The sequence below is a fragment of the Terrapene carolina genome, unplaced genomic scaffold (assembly GCF_002925995.2).
Source record: "Terrapene carolina triunguis isolate 2854851 unplaced genomic scaffold, T_m_triunguis-2.0 Scaffold93, whole genome shotgun sequence".
NCBI classification, from domain to species: Eukaryota; Metazoa; Chordata; order Testudines; family Emydidae; genus Terrapene; species Terrapene triunguis.
In genome coordinates this window covers 313,560-329,148 of record NW_020664444.1, presented here as the reverse complement: position 1 = coordinate 329,148, position 15,589 = coordinate 313,560, and the positions used below count along the sequence as shown (strand labels likewise).

General features: G+C 42.9%; 1 protein-coding gene across 1 annotated transcript in view; it reads left to right on the top strand.

Moving 5' to 3' along the window:
- Positions 1 to 15,589, top strand: part of PDPK1 (3-phosphoinositide dependent protein kinase 1) — a 47,886-nt gene that overhangs the window by 11,316 nt on the left and 20,981 nt on the right. The window contains exons 5-6 of the mRNA XM_024215562.2: positions 11,459 to 11,556; positions 13,965 to 14,040. Coding sequence (XP_024071330.1) covers positions 11,459 to 11,556; positions 13,965 to 14,040 — 174 coding nt within the window. The remainder of the gene's footprint in view (positions 1 to 11,458; positions 11,557 to 13,964; positions 14,041 to 15,589) is intronic.

Here is a 15,589-nt window from a genome sequence, read left to right as displayed (position 1 = left end):
GACCATTGTGTCCCAACTGTTGTGGCTGCTCAACTGCACTGCAGTTACCTCAAGATAACAATACACATTAAAACCTACCTCTTTGTCTGCTCTGTAGCTCAGGGAATGGTGGCTATTATGCTGTGTAGCACTGATAGAAGTGTATGGCTGTGTGCACTTGAAGAGTGCTATGGGAAAAACTCACGGTTGAGCTCCAGTTAAGTCTTCAGTGAAGACAAGCCTCCAAAGACCTCATGCTGCTCTGAAACATTCTGGGCTTATCCTTTTTCCTTCTCAGGTCAGTCAAAAAAAATCCCACCTGCTGAAGGCAGAGATACCTTGTGTTGGTCAAAGTCTCCAGTACCAACAAAGAAAAAAAAAATCCAAATTATATTACACTGAGGCTTCCAAGTTGATTTCCTTCAAATCAAACTGGCACAGTATACCACCAGACCCTTCAAGGGTTTGTTTCTCTACCTCACAATCACACTAGCGATCTTCTACTGTCCCTACCAGCTCATTGGTACTATTGGCTGCAGAACCATCTATCACTGATTCCTCGGAACTGTGCTTCCAGTTGTGTCAGCCACCTCAGTATCAGCAAGCTTGGTGCTGATTACATTGGTACCAGTCCCTATTATTTTTCAGTGACCTTTTTATAGCTCCAGTGGACTTAATGATCACTCCAGAACTGGAGTCTCCTCTAATGGACTTTTCTCTGCTTTCTATGGGTTCGAAGATGGTTCCAGTACAGAAACTAAAGGTACTAGACATAAAGATCCCCTTTAACCTTCATCACTGGTACCAATGGCTGTCTCTTAGGAGATACAGGGATTCTATGGAGAAGTTCTACTATTCTGACTCCTCCTCTCGTGACAGTAGGAATACTTCTCTGTTTTATCCTCATTCTCCAAATATAATCCTGGAAAGGGAGGTGAGGAGGAAACTTTCTCTTCAGAGGTCCCAGCTTCTGACAGGACTCAAACTTCATTGTTTCCACTACTTTGATATTCCAGGCCTTATCATTATGGGACATAGTTGTGACCTTACTGGCAAGGATTTAACCCACAGCAATTTCCAGGTCCTGACTCTTCTAAGTTAAGGTGAAGGAATCAACCCCTTCATGAGGAACTATCCAAGACTGTACATTCTGCAGATCAATCTATCATGCAAGAGGTTGAACAGGGTCCTCGTTTTGGAGAGGATGAAGGGGAGCCTTTGGAGGAATATAACTTTCAGCCCTTTCTGCTTGCAGTATCCTCTTAATCTCTGGATGAAGCAGTTGTTCTGTCATCATCTGCTACGATAGATTTCAGTGCTTTTCAAGACTTGCTTAAGAGGAAGGCCGAGGCTTTTTAGAAATTCCTCTTGAGATGGTTCAAGAGGTTTCTCAATCTCAGGGCCACTTGGCCATGCCATTCAATAAGGTAATACTCGCTGCTGCTAAAGAACTCTGGCAACCCCCTGCCTCAGTTGTGGCAACATCTAAGAAAACAGATCATAAATGTCAAGTACTTCCCAAAAAGTTTGAATATTTCTTTGCACATCTAATCCCACTGTCTCTTATGGTTACAAGTACCCACAAATGTCCAAACAATGTGGCCCCCCCCCTAAGTTGACTCCCACGAAGAAAGAACCCAAGAAAATGGACCTGCTTGTTAGGAAAGTATATTCTTCAGCAAGCCCTCAGATGCAGATAAGCAATTATCAAGCTCTGGTGGCCAAGTACAATTTTCTCCAGAAGAACAGGGTTATGCAGCTGAACAAAAAACTCCTGCATGATATTAAGAAAGAGCTAAGTAATGTGGCCATAGAAGGGTGCACTTTGTGTCAAAGACAGCTCTTCAAGCATCATTAGATTATTCTGATCCTGCAGCTAGGGCTATAGCTTCAGCGGTATTAACTATCCACAGATCACTGTTATAGTTATCTGGATTCCCAAAAGAAGTCCAAACTGTGATCAGGGACTTACCTTTTGAAGGTCTTGACCTTTTCAGTTTAAGGACAGATGAGGCACTTCATACCTGAAGGACTCGAGAGGCCCTCCATTCTCTAGAGCTCTGTGCCCTTTCCAGAAGAGGAAGCAGAGTCTGAGCCACTGTCTTTTTCTAGACAAAGGCCCGAGGTGCCCTCACTGTTATCAGAGACCTTTTGGATGCTTGTAAGAGCCTTGTTATCTGAAAGAGAGAGGCCCTAACCTAAGTTCCCTCTAAGCTGCATGGCCAGGCGGTCGCCCAACAAGCTATCAAGTGCTGCGCGCTTCAAGTGTGCCTCTGTCCACTGTCGTGCTGCTCCTGCCCTCTGTCTTGGAGCTGCTCCCGGGAGCCTCCCACTTGCTTTGCAGTGTGGGGGGGGGAGGAGGGTGCTGATGTCAGGGTGTCCCTCTCCCCCCACCCCGTACCCCATCTCTGCCGAGCCAGGAGAGAGGGGAGTGACAGGGCTTAGGAGTGGGACTGAGGGAGCCTGCTGGTGGCTGCTGCTGCTGTGTCTGCTTTGAGTGCGGATCTACTTAAAAGGACAACATACAGCAGCAAATCATAGCGCTGAAAAGAAACAGTAGCGCTCAGGATTTTAGTGAGTCTCCACCATTTGGGCTGCATTTTGCCATCATCTGAAATACTACGCTTTAATTAAAACAATCCCTGAGTTTCTGTCTTTTTCCATTGTGAATATAGAGTCATAACACTGTAAATTGATGTGTAAACACTAAAGTAACAGTAACATCCACAGAGGAGCTGCCTGTGGTGGAGAGAGAGGGCTGGGTCCTCTGTAGAATGGGGGGGGGGAGGGAGTGGGGGTTTCAGTGAGGAATGTGGTCTGGGAGATGTTCTTCCATCCTGGATCCATGTTGCCCAGGACTGGGGCAATGGCCTGACTTCTCTATCGGTGCACAGCTCCATGTCAGAGCTGTTAGCCAGGACTCCACACTTTGGGCGTACAGATACTTTTAGTCCCCTGACTAGTCAGCATGGGAGGAAGCCACTCCACTTCTCCCAGAACTCAAGGGCATGCTGTTATACCTACTTCTGTGCCCGTGTATACACACTGGGGCTTTAAGGAAAAGTACCATATAGCGTGAGAGTTAGCAATATTGATTACCTGAAGGATTCCCCAGGGCAGATGCTGTCCTCTGTGGAGTCTTGCCAGGCTGTGAACGTACTTAAAGGCAACACGTGTCTGCCTCTCACACTGCGTGTGTGTGTGTCTGTCTCACACACATACTCTTTCACACTCACCTCCCAACACATACTTGTGGTGGTGTTGTTACTTCTTGATATTTCCTGCAATGTACATATATTCTCTGTAATTTTATTCTTCCAACATGCTGTTTGAATTTTTTGATTTGTCTGTGCATTTCATAATTTTTATTTCTCTTATGCTTAAATTTAATTCTTTGAGTAGTGAGTTCTAAAATGCCTAACCTGTCCTGGCTGAAGTAATTATCTCTTTGGTAACTTTTAAAAAAATATGTATATTATATCTAGGTTTTTTGTTTCTACTGGTGACGCACATCCGCACATTACCTCGATAATTTGTGCACATAACAAAATTCATTCCACACATGAATGGAAAAAATTAGAGGGAACATTGCAATTGGCTAGTCAGTTTTAGACATGATTCAACATGAGTACTTCGTCTAATTTTGGTCTATGCCAATTCCCTTTTCAGGGACCCTTGTCACAACAAACTACTGCTGGTTGAAATAGGTAGTCATCTTCACTGATGTGTGATCAAGATGGTGCCTGTGCCAAGGGGTTCTACTTCCATTTTTCTTAAAGAAAAAGGTTGGCATCCCTTTTTAGATTTGATGTCTCTACAGGTTCATCTGTTTATCAGTCAGACACACGCTGGAACTGCCAATGCATGAGACCTTGAAAATTCCGGAGTCTCTGGATAAAGACCCCCTTCAGGTCTGTCAGAGTCCCCATTCCATCAACCCTTCCCGCAAAAGACTATTGTAAGAGATGCATCTAAGCAGGGATTGGTGGTCCCAAGAGGAGTTGCGTTTACATATAAATGCATTAGAGTAGATGGCCCAGTCATCTCGTTTGCAAAATATTCCTGCCCATGCTTTCAGAACTCCACCATCCAAATCCTGATGGACAATATGATGGTGATGTATTGTATAAACAGGCCCGTGGGGTGCAAGATCATCCTGTCTATCAGGAAGCAATCCTCTTATGGGAATGGTGCATTTGTCATCACATCCAACTCTTCGTTTTTCAGGCATTCAAACTGATTTAGCTGATTTCCTCATCTGGAAAGGCTCCATCTCCAATAAATGGGAGCTAAAAGTCTTAGTTTGAGTCTTCCTGTTTCAAGACTGGGGCGGTGGGGGTTCTGTTGTTGATATTTATAGCAAATAGGTTCACCAAGAAATTACCTATATTTTGCTCCTGGAGAGGAGTGAGTCCAGGATCTCTAGCAGTGGGATCAATAACTGTTGCACACTTTTCCACCTGTCCAGTTAATCCCCATAGTGCTCAGGAAAACATGTCTGGACAAAGCTCAAAAATGCTAATAGCCCCTACTTGGGCTTGTCAGTTTTGGTTTCAGATGTTGTTCATCTTTCACTCCAGCTGACTCCTCAACTCCTGATCATTCCTGACATCAGTTCTCAGACTGCAGTCCAGTCTTCTACCCAAACCCAGAGACTTTACACTTGTCAGCATAGACAGTCACTGGTTAACCTTGCTTGAGAAGAATTGTTCATCAGCTGTTCAAGAGGTCTTGTCATAGTAGAAGAGCCTCTACTAGGCTCATATGCTTAACTAAATGGAGACTTTTTCAATATGGTCTGACTAGAGACTTATCCAGCCACGAGACTCTTCTGTCCCATTTATTCTGGGCTATTGGTTTTCTTTGAAGCACTCTGGACTGTCAGTCAATTCTGTCAAAGTACGTTTACTACTATATCTGCATTTCACCTCAATAAAAGGTTATATAAGCTTTTTTTTTTTGTCATCCATTTCCAGATTTTTGTAAAGGGTCTGACATTTTCCACCAGTTAGCGACCCCTTTCTGGTTTGGGATTTGTATGTAGTTTTGAGGTCATCCAATGGATCTTCCTTTTGAGCCTTCATAAATCTATTCTTTGTATCCTCTTTCCATAAAAACTTCATTTTTAGTGGCTGTCACTTCAGCTCATAGTGAGTGTGTTGCAGACTTCAATGGCTGGACCCCCTTACACACTATTCCATAAGGAGAAAGCTACACTCGGGCCAGGTCACACATTTCTGCTGAAAGTGGTTTCGGACTATCATTTTAACTGATTTTATACATTTACCTGTATTTTTTTTTTTTCCCCTAAGCCTCATGACGCCCCTGAATGTGAGACGTCCTAAAGGTCTTCAGACTTTTCATAACCTTTGGCAGTAAATCTAAAGGACAGGCAATTTCTGCAGAGACTAGCAAAATGGATTTCTGATTGTGTTAAGATTTCTTGTACTATAAATAAGTTTCCTCTTCTGCATTCAATTAGGGCACTTTCTACCAGGGCTCAGGCTCCTCAGTAGCATCTATGGAGAGTTTGTATCGGAAATTTGTAGGGCAGCTACATGGTGTTCAGCTCATACATTTACTAAACACTTTTCTATTGTGGCAGCTTTTAAGTCAAATGCTCAATTTTGCAGAGCTGTCTTGCAGCCATTATTTAGGTAGGACTTCTACAGGCGAGTCTCTTCTTACGCAGGGGTTCCGTTCCGCGGTTAGCGCGTAAAGCGAAAACCACGTATAGTCAAAATTACATTGAGTTGAATGGCGGGCGGAATTGACCACACTACAAGTACAGTATTAAAATTTGTTTTTCTCTTTTTGTTTTGTTTTGTTTTTGCCTATCGCGTAAAGCTGAAATTGCGCATGTTAAATACGCGTAATATGCGACAGACCTGTATTACCTACGTCCTTGAGAGGTAACTGCTAGTCAGTCACCTACAGTGGGATCCATGTGGACAAATGCTGAAAAAAGAAAGAGGTTACTTACAGTAACTGGAGTTCAAGTAGTGTCCCTATGGGTGCTCCACTGTAGGCGTGCTTGCGTCCCTGTGCTGCTAATTGGAGAACTTGGGTATCCGTGTCCGTTAGGCCCACACATGCACTGTCTCTCCTCGTGCTGCGCCACAAGGCTAGTCAGCACAAGCAGGCTAACCCCCCTCAGTTCCTTCTCTACTGCCCCTGGCTAGAGATCAAGCTATTTGCAGTCCATTAGGACCATAATTTTAATCTGCAGTTCTATAGTTAATTAGCCTCATAGTTTGTAGTTGTAGTTCTAGCTGTTGTTTCTCCTTCTTTTCTTTTACGCTTTAAAAAAAACAAAAAAAACCTTCAGTTTCTTTCCTGCTTTTTTCCTCTTTGGGGACTCCTTGAAGCCTGGTGAGCCCGGCATACCCTGTAGGGGAAGAAGTGCCTCTCTTGCAAAGAGGCAATCCCTGTCGCAGATAAGCACTTCAAGTGCCTTTAGACCCCTCTCTCCCCCGATTGACACAGCTGACCATCATTCCACAACCATTTGGGCATCGATTTGTCAACATTCCACAGTGCCTGGGAATGCATAACCGAACGATCTGTAGGACCCATTGATCGAACTGGGTACTTCCATCCATTTTACCTCCCTACACCCTCCACAACACCTTCCACATCCCTCTTCAGGGCCCCTTCTCATGAGAGTTTACTACGACTAGACATAGATTGCCTTCTCCAGTTAGGAGCCATAGAACCAGTACCTTGACATCTACGAGGCAAAGAGTTCTACTTTTGTTATTTCCTAATACCCAAAAGGAAGGGAGGTTGGAAACCCATACTAGATCTCTGGGCTCTCAAGTTTTTCAAGGCTCTCAAATTCACGATGGTCACTTTATCAACAGTCATTCCAACGTTGGAACAGGGCGACTGTTTTTTGGCCCTCGACCACCAGGACACCTACTTTAATATCTTAATCCTACTGGCTCTCAGATGATTTCTCAGATTGACTCTGGGACACAACCTTACCAATATAGAGTGCTAACCTTTGGGCTATAATCAGCCCCAAAAGTATTTTAAATGTTCTCTCAGTGGTTGCTTGTTTACGTTCTCAAGGGATAATGATCTACCCTTAACTAGACAATTGCCAATCTCTCCAAGAGGCTCACCAGGTCACTGAAGCTACAATACACTTGTTTACAGAACTGGGTCTACAGATCAACACCTAAAAGTCAACCGTCACTCCACTGCAACATCTGAAATTCATAGGGGCTGACCTTGATTCGTTACAGGCCAAAGCCCTCTTACCTCACCACAGGTTCCTATCCTTAGTCACTCTCGTAGACACCATTCAAAACAGCCCACAAATACCAGCCAGGCTCGGTCTCCAACTCTTGAGGCATATTGCAGCATGCATGGTGGTAATACCACATGCCATGCTTCGCGGATGCCTCCAAATGTGGTTCAGCTTGGTTTACAGACCAAACAAGGACAGGCTGAACAAATCCCTGTCACCATCCACCAGGATCAAAAACTCCTTATACTGGTGGAAGGACCCAGCCAACATTTGCAAAGGGGTCCTCTTCTGGCAAATATCACTGTCATTGCTCCTCACCACTGATGCATCACTCATAGGGTGGGGTGCACATCTAAACAGCCTCATGACACAAGGCAAGTGGTCACTGGCAGAGATATCCCTTCACGTCAATCTCCTCAAGCATTACACTGTCTGTGGCTTACCTCCCAGGTGAACAAAACTCAATAGCAGACCATCTCAGTTGCAAATTCCCACACTACCATGAGTGGGAGATACATCTGACAGTGCTTCATAACCTATTCAGATGCTGGGGGACACCATCCACAGACCTTTTCGCCACTCGCCTGAACAAGAAATGTCCATGCTACTGCTCCAGAACGGGGATGGGACAGCACTCCCTGGGCGATGCTCTCCTCCCCTGGAACAAGGACTTTCTCTGTGCCTTTCCTCCATTTCACCTACCATTGAAGGTCCTGTTGAAAATAAAAAGGGACAGAGCTTGTCATTTTGATTACTCCTACTTTGCCGAGACAGACCTGGTACCCTTACCTGGCACAGCTTGTGACGTGCCTGCTGATTCCTCTTCTGGCCATCCCGCACCTCCTCTCGCAGAATGGAGGATGTACCCAACATCCAAACTTGGGGATTCTCTGCATCAAGGCATGGCTTCTGCTTGGTTCCAACACCTAGAAAGCTCCTGTTCAAGGGAGGGTACAAGAGGTACTATTACACAATAGGAAGTCCTCGACATGACATACTTACCTGCAGAAATGGTCCAGGTTTCAGATTTAGTGCATGTCCTAATAAATCTCCCCAACATTCACAACTCTTCCGAATATCCTAGACTATGCTTTGACCCTAAAATGGTCGGGACGATCTCTAAGCTCTCTTAGGGGACACCTAGTGGCTATAACAGCTTTCCACCAACCTGTAGAGGGCTACTCAGTGCTGTCAGACCTAACTACTAAAAGGTTCCTCAGAGGTATAGTAAACCTCTTCCCACAACTTTGACTTCCTATCCCTACGTGGGATCTAAACCTGGTGCTGAAAGAACTGACTAGGCCTCCCTTTGAATCCATGGCCATCTGTTTGTTGATGCACCTGTCAGTGAAAGTGGCCTTCCTGATGGTGATTACCTCAGCCAAGAGAATAGGACAGAGAGCAGCTCTGATGGCTCAACCCCCCCTGCACAGTGTTTTTTCTGGACATGGTTACACTCAGGTCACATCCAAAATTCATCCCAAAGGTAACCTCTCTGTTTCACATGGATCAATTAATTCACCTTCCAATCTTCTACCTCAAGCCTCACCAAGACAAGAGGGAGGCTATATTACATGCTCTAGATGTCAGGAGAACCCTGGCCTTCTACTTGGATAGGACATAGGCCTTCAGGAAGTCCCCTAGGCTTTTCCTCTCCATTGCAGAAAGATCTGCGGTCTCCGCCATATCAGCCCAAAGGCTCTCCAAGTGAGTCTCAAATTGCATCAGACAGTGTTACCAAGTTCGCAGCATGACCCCTCCAGACTATTCATACACACTCCAGCAAGTCGATCTCTTCTTTCATCACCTTCTTCAAGAATGTCTCTATCTCTGAGATCTGTAGAGTGGCAACATGGGCATCAGTCCACACTTTCGCAGAACGCTATACAGTTACTGGGGATTCCACCTCCAGTGCCATCTTCGGCTCCACCATACTGTCCTCTGTAATTGACCTGCTCCAAAGTCCCAGCCCTTCAGGAGGGATGCTGCTTGGGAGTCACTGACAGTAGAGCACCCATAGAGACACTACTCGAAGCAGAAGAGGAAGTTACTCACCTTGTGCAGTGTGACAGGGTGCTGGGCAGGTAAATTGGAGCTCCAATTAAGGGAAGTAAATTGGAGCTGGCTAGAGAAACCTGAACCTGATTGACAAAGGGGAAACGGCTGCCAGCCTAATTAGCCCAGGGCTCCATAAAAGCCTCAGAGGAAGGAAGCCAAGGGGCAGACAGAAAGGGGGAAGCCAGAGAGTGGAAGGAGAGTGGTAGCTCTTCTCTCCTGGCTGCAGAGGCTGGAAAGACTGAAACCCCCAAGCTGTATGTGTTGAGAAGGTGGTGGGAATTGCACCCTGTAAATAAACTGCACTGGTGATTGCTGAGCCAGAAGATCTGAGTGGTTTTTGGAACAGAGCAGAGGCAGGAGCAAAGGGAGCCCTCTTACATGCAGTAACGATGGTTCTTCGAGATGCATGCCCCTATAGGTGCTCCACTACTCACCGTCCTCTCCTCTACTTTGGAGTTCTTGTCTATAACTCTGCGGTAGAGAAGGAACTAACGGGGGTTAGCCCGCGCATGCTGACAAGCCTCGTGGCACAGCACAAGGAGAGACAGTGCATGTTCGGGACTAATGGACACTGCTACTGAAGTTCTCCGATCAGCAGTGCAGGGACGCGCACACACCTATGGTGGAGCATCCATAGGGGGACACCTCTTGAAGACCATCGTTATTGCATAAGGTGAGTAACTTCTTCAAGATGCTTTTGTCCATATGGATCCCATGACCCGCCATCCTTCCCCACTAACAGTCATCCTCCTAGATATCAATATTAATGAAGGAACTGAGTGGTAGTTGGGGCTACTCCACCCTTTTTGCTCTTGTGAGTGGGGAAAAGACGGGCATTAGGGTGTGCAGGGCAGTGGCCACTGCTGGCTAAAAGATTCTGGACTTGCATGCATGGAGAGGCACACACCAACAGTGGGATCTGTATGGACAGACATCTCAAAGAACTTGATTTACTGCAACATAAGTAACCTTACTTTTCAGCAGATCTGTTTCCTGTGTGTATTCAATCAGTTTTCATTGCTGTCAGCTCTGCAGAGTTGAAATGGATGTGGGAGAATGAACTGGAGTACCTTCTGGTTTACGCATCAGTAACAGAATTATTCAGCTGCATTGCCACCTGAGCAAATCAAGAGACTTCAAATTCTGCTCTTGGTTGAAATCTGCCATTAAAAATCATTTTGTTGCACAGACATAACTGGCACGATCTGAGGAAAATCGTGTCGCACAAGGGTTACTGAAAGCAGCATTGGACTTGCAAAGTTTTTACTGATGAAGCACAAGCCAGAAAGACCCCAGCTTGACTTTCAGATCTGTCTAAGTTTTCAGGGCTAGCACTTGGAAGAAAGGTGGTGTGTGGTGTTTTTTTTTTTTTTTTTTTTTTTTTTTTTATATAACCAAAAAAACCCAAAAAACATGCTTGTAAACTGGGGAAATTTTGATACAACAATGACACAAGAAATGTGAAACCCTACAATGCTATTTTTCATGTTCACTGTTAAGTAGAACCACTTAGTTTCACTACAGCATCCTGCTGCAGCTAGATGTTGGTTGGTTGACTTCTGCAGGCCTCCAGTTGTGATAAAAAACAAGACCATGTCAATGTGTAAAGTTAAGCATGTGCATAAGTCTTTGCACAATTATGGCCTTAGTATAGTTTTCATCTGTCCCATTCATGCAGTTTTGTGGGGTGATCATTCTTGGGCCCTTGATATTTCAGACTTAGTGATGTTTTGTATTATAGTTAAATAGTGTAAATTTCATGTCCGTATTACCACATCAGTCTGTCATATGTTCTTTAAATGTAAGGCTTACAATTGTCCTACTCTTTTTGGTGGATTTTGTTGAACAAGTGAGATGCATGGTGCCCTCCATTTTGTGATTAACTCCTTTTAACTTTTAGAAGGATTGGAAAAATTAGTGGGCTTTATGAAATCTGCTGTCCCCACTCTGAATGTTGATTTCCCCCAGGTCAAATAAAAATTTCCACAATAGTATTTACAGATTTCCTGTGGTTTCTTGATGGATTAATGATATGTTCAAAGGTTTGTATATATAGTGCTATGACCTGCAGAATTCATTTTTAAGGCTATTGTTAGCTTCAGAATTGAAATGTGATATCTGGTTTTCATGTGTTTAATTTTAAATTTGAGACTCCACCTTTTTCAGGGACCTTAAGCCAGAGAACATTTTGCTAAATGAAGAGATGCACATTCAAATAACAGACTTTGGAACAGCAAAAGTATTATCTGCAGATAGTAGACAAGGTATGCAATTGTTCATATCTCTGATCTTGTATCCCAGTGAACTACTCAACAAAAAGTAGTTCCCTGAAATGTAAATCTCTTGAATTTAAGTTAAACTGTCATCAACTTTGAACACTGCATGTGATTATACTATAGTCTAGATATAGTTTTGTTGGTTGTCATAAAACAATTCTGACTCTAAACTTCTGCTTAGGTGGATCAGCTCATACAGTGTGAATTTAGAACTGGTAGTTTGTTTTGAATAAAACCAATTTTCTCTCCAGTTTAAAATGTAGGAAAGGGAGCTTAATTATTTCTTCTGTGTTTCTGAAGAAAAGAAACAAAACAGTATATCCTTCTGACTATCCAGAAAAACCTCTTGTTTTTTCTGATTATATGTGCTAGGATTCGTCTCCCATGGCAGTGACTTAAATTAAAATGTGAGAGAGAGGCAGGTATTTTGGTGCAATTAATGATGGTAGATTATTACTGAAAACACAGGGTATTAAACTTCCTGAAGTCTTGTTTTGGTATCTTTTAAAACTATATAATTAGCATTAAGCTGGCTTTTGCTGATGACTACTGTGATACTCAGATAACATACTGGGAAATGTCCACCATTTGGGGATTTAATTTGTAATAGTTTTTTTAGAAACAATCTTCCATGCAATGGCAGGATCTGTGTGATGTATTGTAGTGTGTTTTTAAACATTTCAGACAAGGAAATGTTGACCAATAATATGGTGGCTAGCGCACGTGTGTGTATACCCACGCATATGTGTATATATAGATACCTATATAACTCTATACTTTTTATACCCTATCTGTATTGTGTACATCGTCACAAACTACATTTAACCAATCCGCTTTCTGCCTTGTTTTTCTGGTAGTATGGTGTACCTCATATCTTGTTTGTCCTGATGCTGACAACTTTGCTATGATTTTTTACCATAGCAGGTAGAGAGTTACTCTCACAGACCAGTACTGGAATGTCCCAAAGGAAGAGGATAAGATATAGACTTGTTGTATGCTAGTACAAACCTAGGAAGTGCCTTCACACTCTTGGTATTTCAGATGCAGGTGTTTAGAACAGAAAGATGAGAGGTACACCATACTACCAGTAAAACAAGGTAGAAAGCTGATTGGTTAAATGTAGTTTGTGATGCTGTACATAATACCTTGTACTTGTAAATAAGTAGGGTATACAAAGATGGCGTTAGGGGTGTAACTTTGGGAGCACACCTTCTATTTAAAGTGAATGTAACAACACTGAATAAGACTGCTTCCTGGAGACTGGTATCATATAGAACTTTTTTACTGTATTATATTTTTATTGTGTCATAGCAAAAAAAGGACTGACATTAGTTATTTGGTCTCTTGAATATATTTCATAATGAACTAAAATGTGGTCAGGAAATTGACTATACAATTTATCAACAAAAAGACTTGGATAAAAGTTTTTAATAAATAACCATCTTAAAGGTTGCCTTGAAACTGCTGTGCATTGTAACAACTTGCTGATTTTCCTTGCTCTTCAATAGACTGAAAAATAAGAATAGCATGAGGTGAACACAAAGCCATCATGTGTCTTTTCATGCAATATACAGCCTTCATTTAGGTAAAGGAGCATAGAATATAGTACTAACCATAACAAGGCACTGCCCTGAGGAAGAATTTTGAGTAACTATTTAAATGTATGCTCATGGCTTGTTTAGGACTCCTCTGAGAGAGGAGGGGCAGAAAGGAGTAATTCCCAAGTCTTGTGTGTTCAGGGCCAAGATTCTCCAATTACTGTCAGAGTTGCTAAATGTAAATGGAATGGGGTTCCTTGCTCCCAGTAGCACTTTCTCTTCCTCAATACAAATCTTGGTGGCCTGATGCCACCACAGTATATGCCCTCCAGTGACGCCAGACAGTGTTGCCGTTCATCCAGCGGGTTTGTTTTCTGGTGAGTGATGCATGTGCTACAAGTGAAGCAATGGATTAGTTGCCGCACAAGCTTGCAACATCAGAGGAGCCCAGCAGGTGTGGTTTATACTATACTGGGCACCAGGAGTGTGGCTTATGAAGTGCCAGGCACTGGGAAGAGGCAGGAAACACAAAGTAACAGAACTCACAAAGTAACAGAACACAAGCTGAATGAGCTCCTTTTTAAGAGATGCGATAACTCCAACATATTTGAACTGTAATATCCTGTAGCGGTCTGGCAAAACTGTTAAAATGTACTAGCCGAGTCAAAATGCCTATTTGCCTGTCCTCTACCAAGAATAAAAGTGGAGGGGGAAATTTTTGTAATTGCCTATCCAAAAAAAAGTACTTACCGTAGACACAGAATTTTAGTGGGTTCTATAGTGTTATGTACTATTCAATAGATAAAATTTTGGTTTATCTAATTAAGTGTTTACTTATCTCTTTCCCTTTTCTCTCAGCACGGGCAAACTCATTTGTAGGGACAGCGCAATACGTTTCTCCGGAATTATTGACAGAAAAATCTGCCTGTAAAAGGTAAGTAGTCTTTGTGTTTGTAAAGAATTTTATGGACTTAGCTTAAATATTTTCAAAGAGGAAAAAATAGTATTTAAAATGTCTTATACTTTTAAAAAATGTTGCTTTAGCATCTCTTGGTTATTTTAAATGGAAATACATTTCCTTATTGGCAAATGTTGCTCCATGTGTGAGCACTGGCTTACTGGATTGCTCATGAGTTCTGGGTTCTGCAGACAGTGACTTACTACAGGACTGAGGATTTGTCATGAGAAAAGTTGATGGTGAAAAGGATATACATCCTGGAAATACAGTAATAAACCAAAAAGTTTTAGACATGGTCTTGCATCCAAATACCCACCACCCTTTCTCAGTCCATTTTGAACATAAGTCAGCTCCAACATGAGCAACTTCTGTTGTAAATTCAACAGAATGTGTTACATTTTCTATAGGTAGTTGGGAGGAGAGTCATGACCCCCTTGCAATGAAGTTATTTAGTCCACTGGTCTGGTCCTTGAATCCACGTGTGTTTTCACTGAGCTCCACGTGAGCTCTTCTGTAGTCCAGGAGTTAGCTGTGTGTCTCTCAGTTTCATCCTTAAGATCTTTTTCACATAGGAATCCCATGCAGCTTGGTCTCTGTCCTCCCTGCATAGTCAGTTTCAGGCTGTAGTATCTGGCTATTCCCTCACCACAACAGAAAATTAGTGATTAGAAATAGGTATATATCACAGCTTTAAAATAATGTAGCTAAGTATTATACCTTTTGTATTCACTGCTTTAGAGAGTTTGGCTAGTGAAGGACTTTTTAGCCAGTTAGCCATCTCCTTTTAGAAGTGACATTATCCACTGTCTTTACAAGGAGCTTGTATTTTCTGAGTTGGTAGGTTCTTTAGAGAGAGAGCCCTATCCTGAAAAAGAAATGTTAATGCTAAGTCTTTCACCAAAGTAGGTGCAATATATGTTGTGGTAAGGTGGTTAATAAGCAGCTTTTCAAGCCAGCATATCAAAAAGATCTTGCTACACAGTGATTCTCCTAAAAAGTGCCTCAAATGCTGTTTAGTCTCATTAGCCTTTTGGACATAAATGAAAGTCTTCAATGAAAGATTTGTTTTGTGATTGTAGGAGTTTTGACCTGGGGAAGAGGGAAGTAGTTCTTGAGGAGCATACACAGCTGTATCCAAATCAGTGCCTTAGATTGCAACAGTAGTTGTTTTCCTGTTCCTTTGGTTGATCTGTCAGGTATGCTGGCTGGCAGTGTTTTAGGAACAAGCAAGCTCAGATGTATACTTGGGTTATGTACAGACGCCCCCCCCGACTTACGCAGTCGTTCCGTTCCGGAAAGCCTTGCGTAACTCGAATTTTGTGTAAGTTGGAAACGTGTACCCGTACTGTCATAAACATACAGCTACAGGTAGCATAAAATCCCTCCTTTATCTGTAAGGGGTTAAGAAGCTCAAATTACCTGGTTGGCATCTGACCAAAAGGACCAATAAGGGAAGAAGATCCTTTCAAATCTGTGGTGGGAGGCTTTTTGTGTGTGTTTCATTGTTCTCTCCGGGACAGAGACC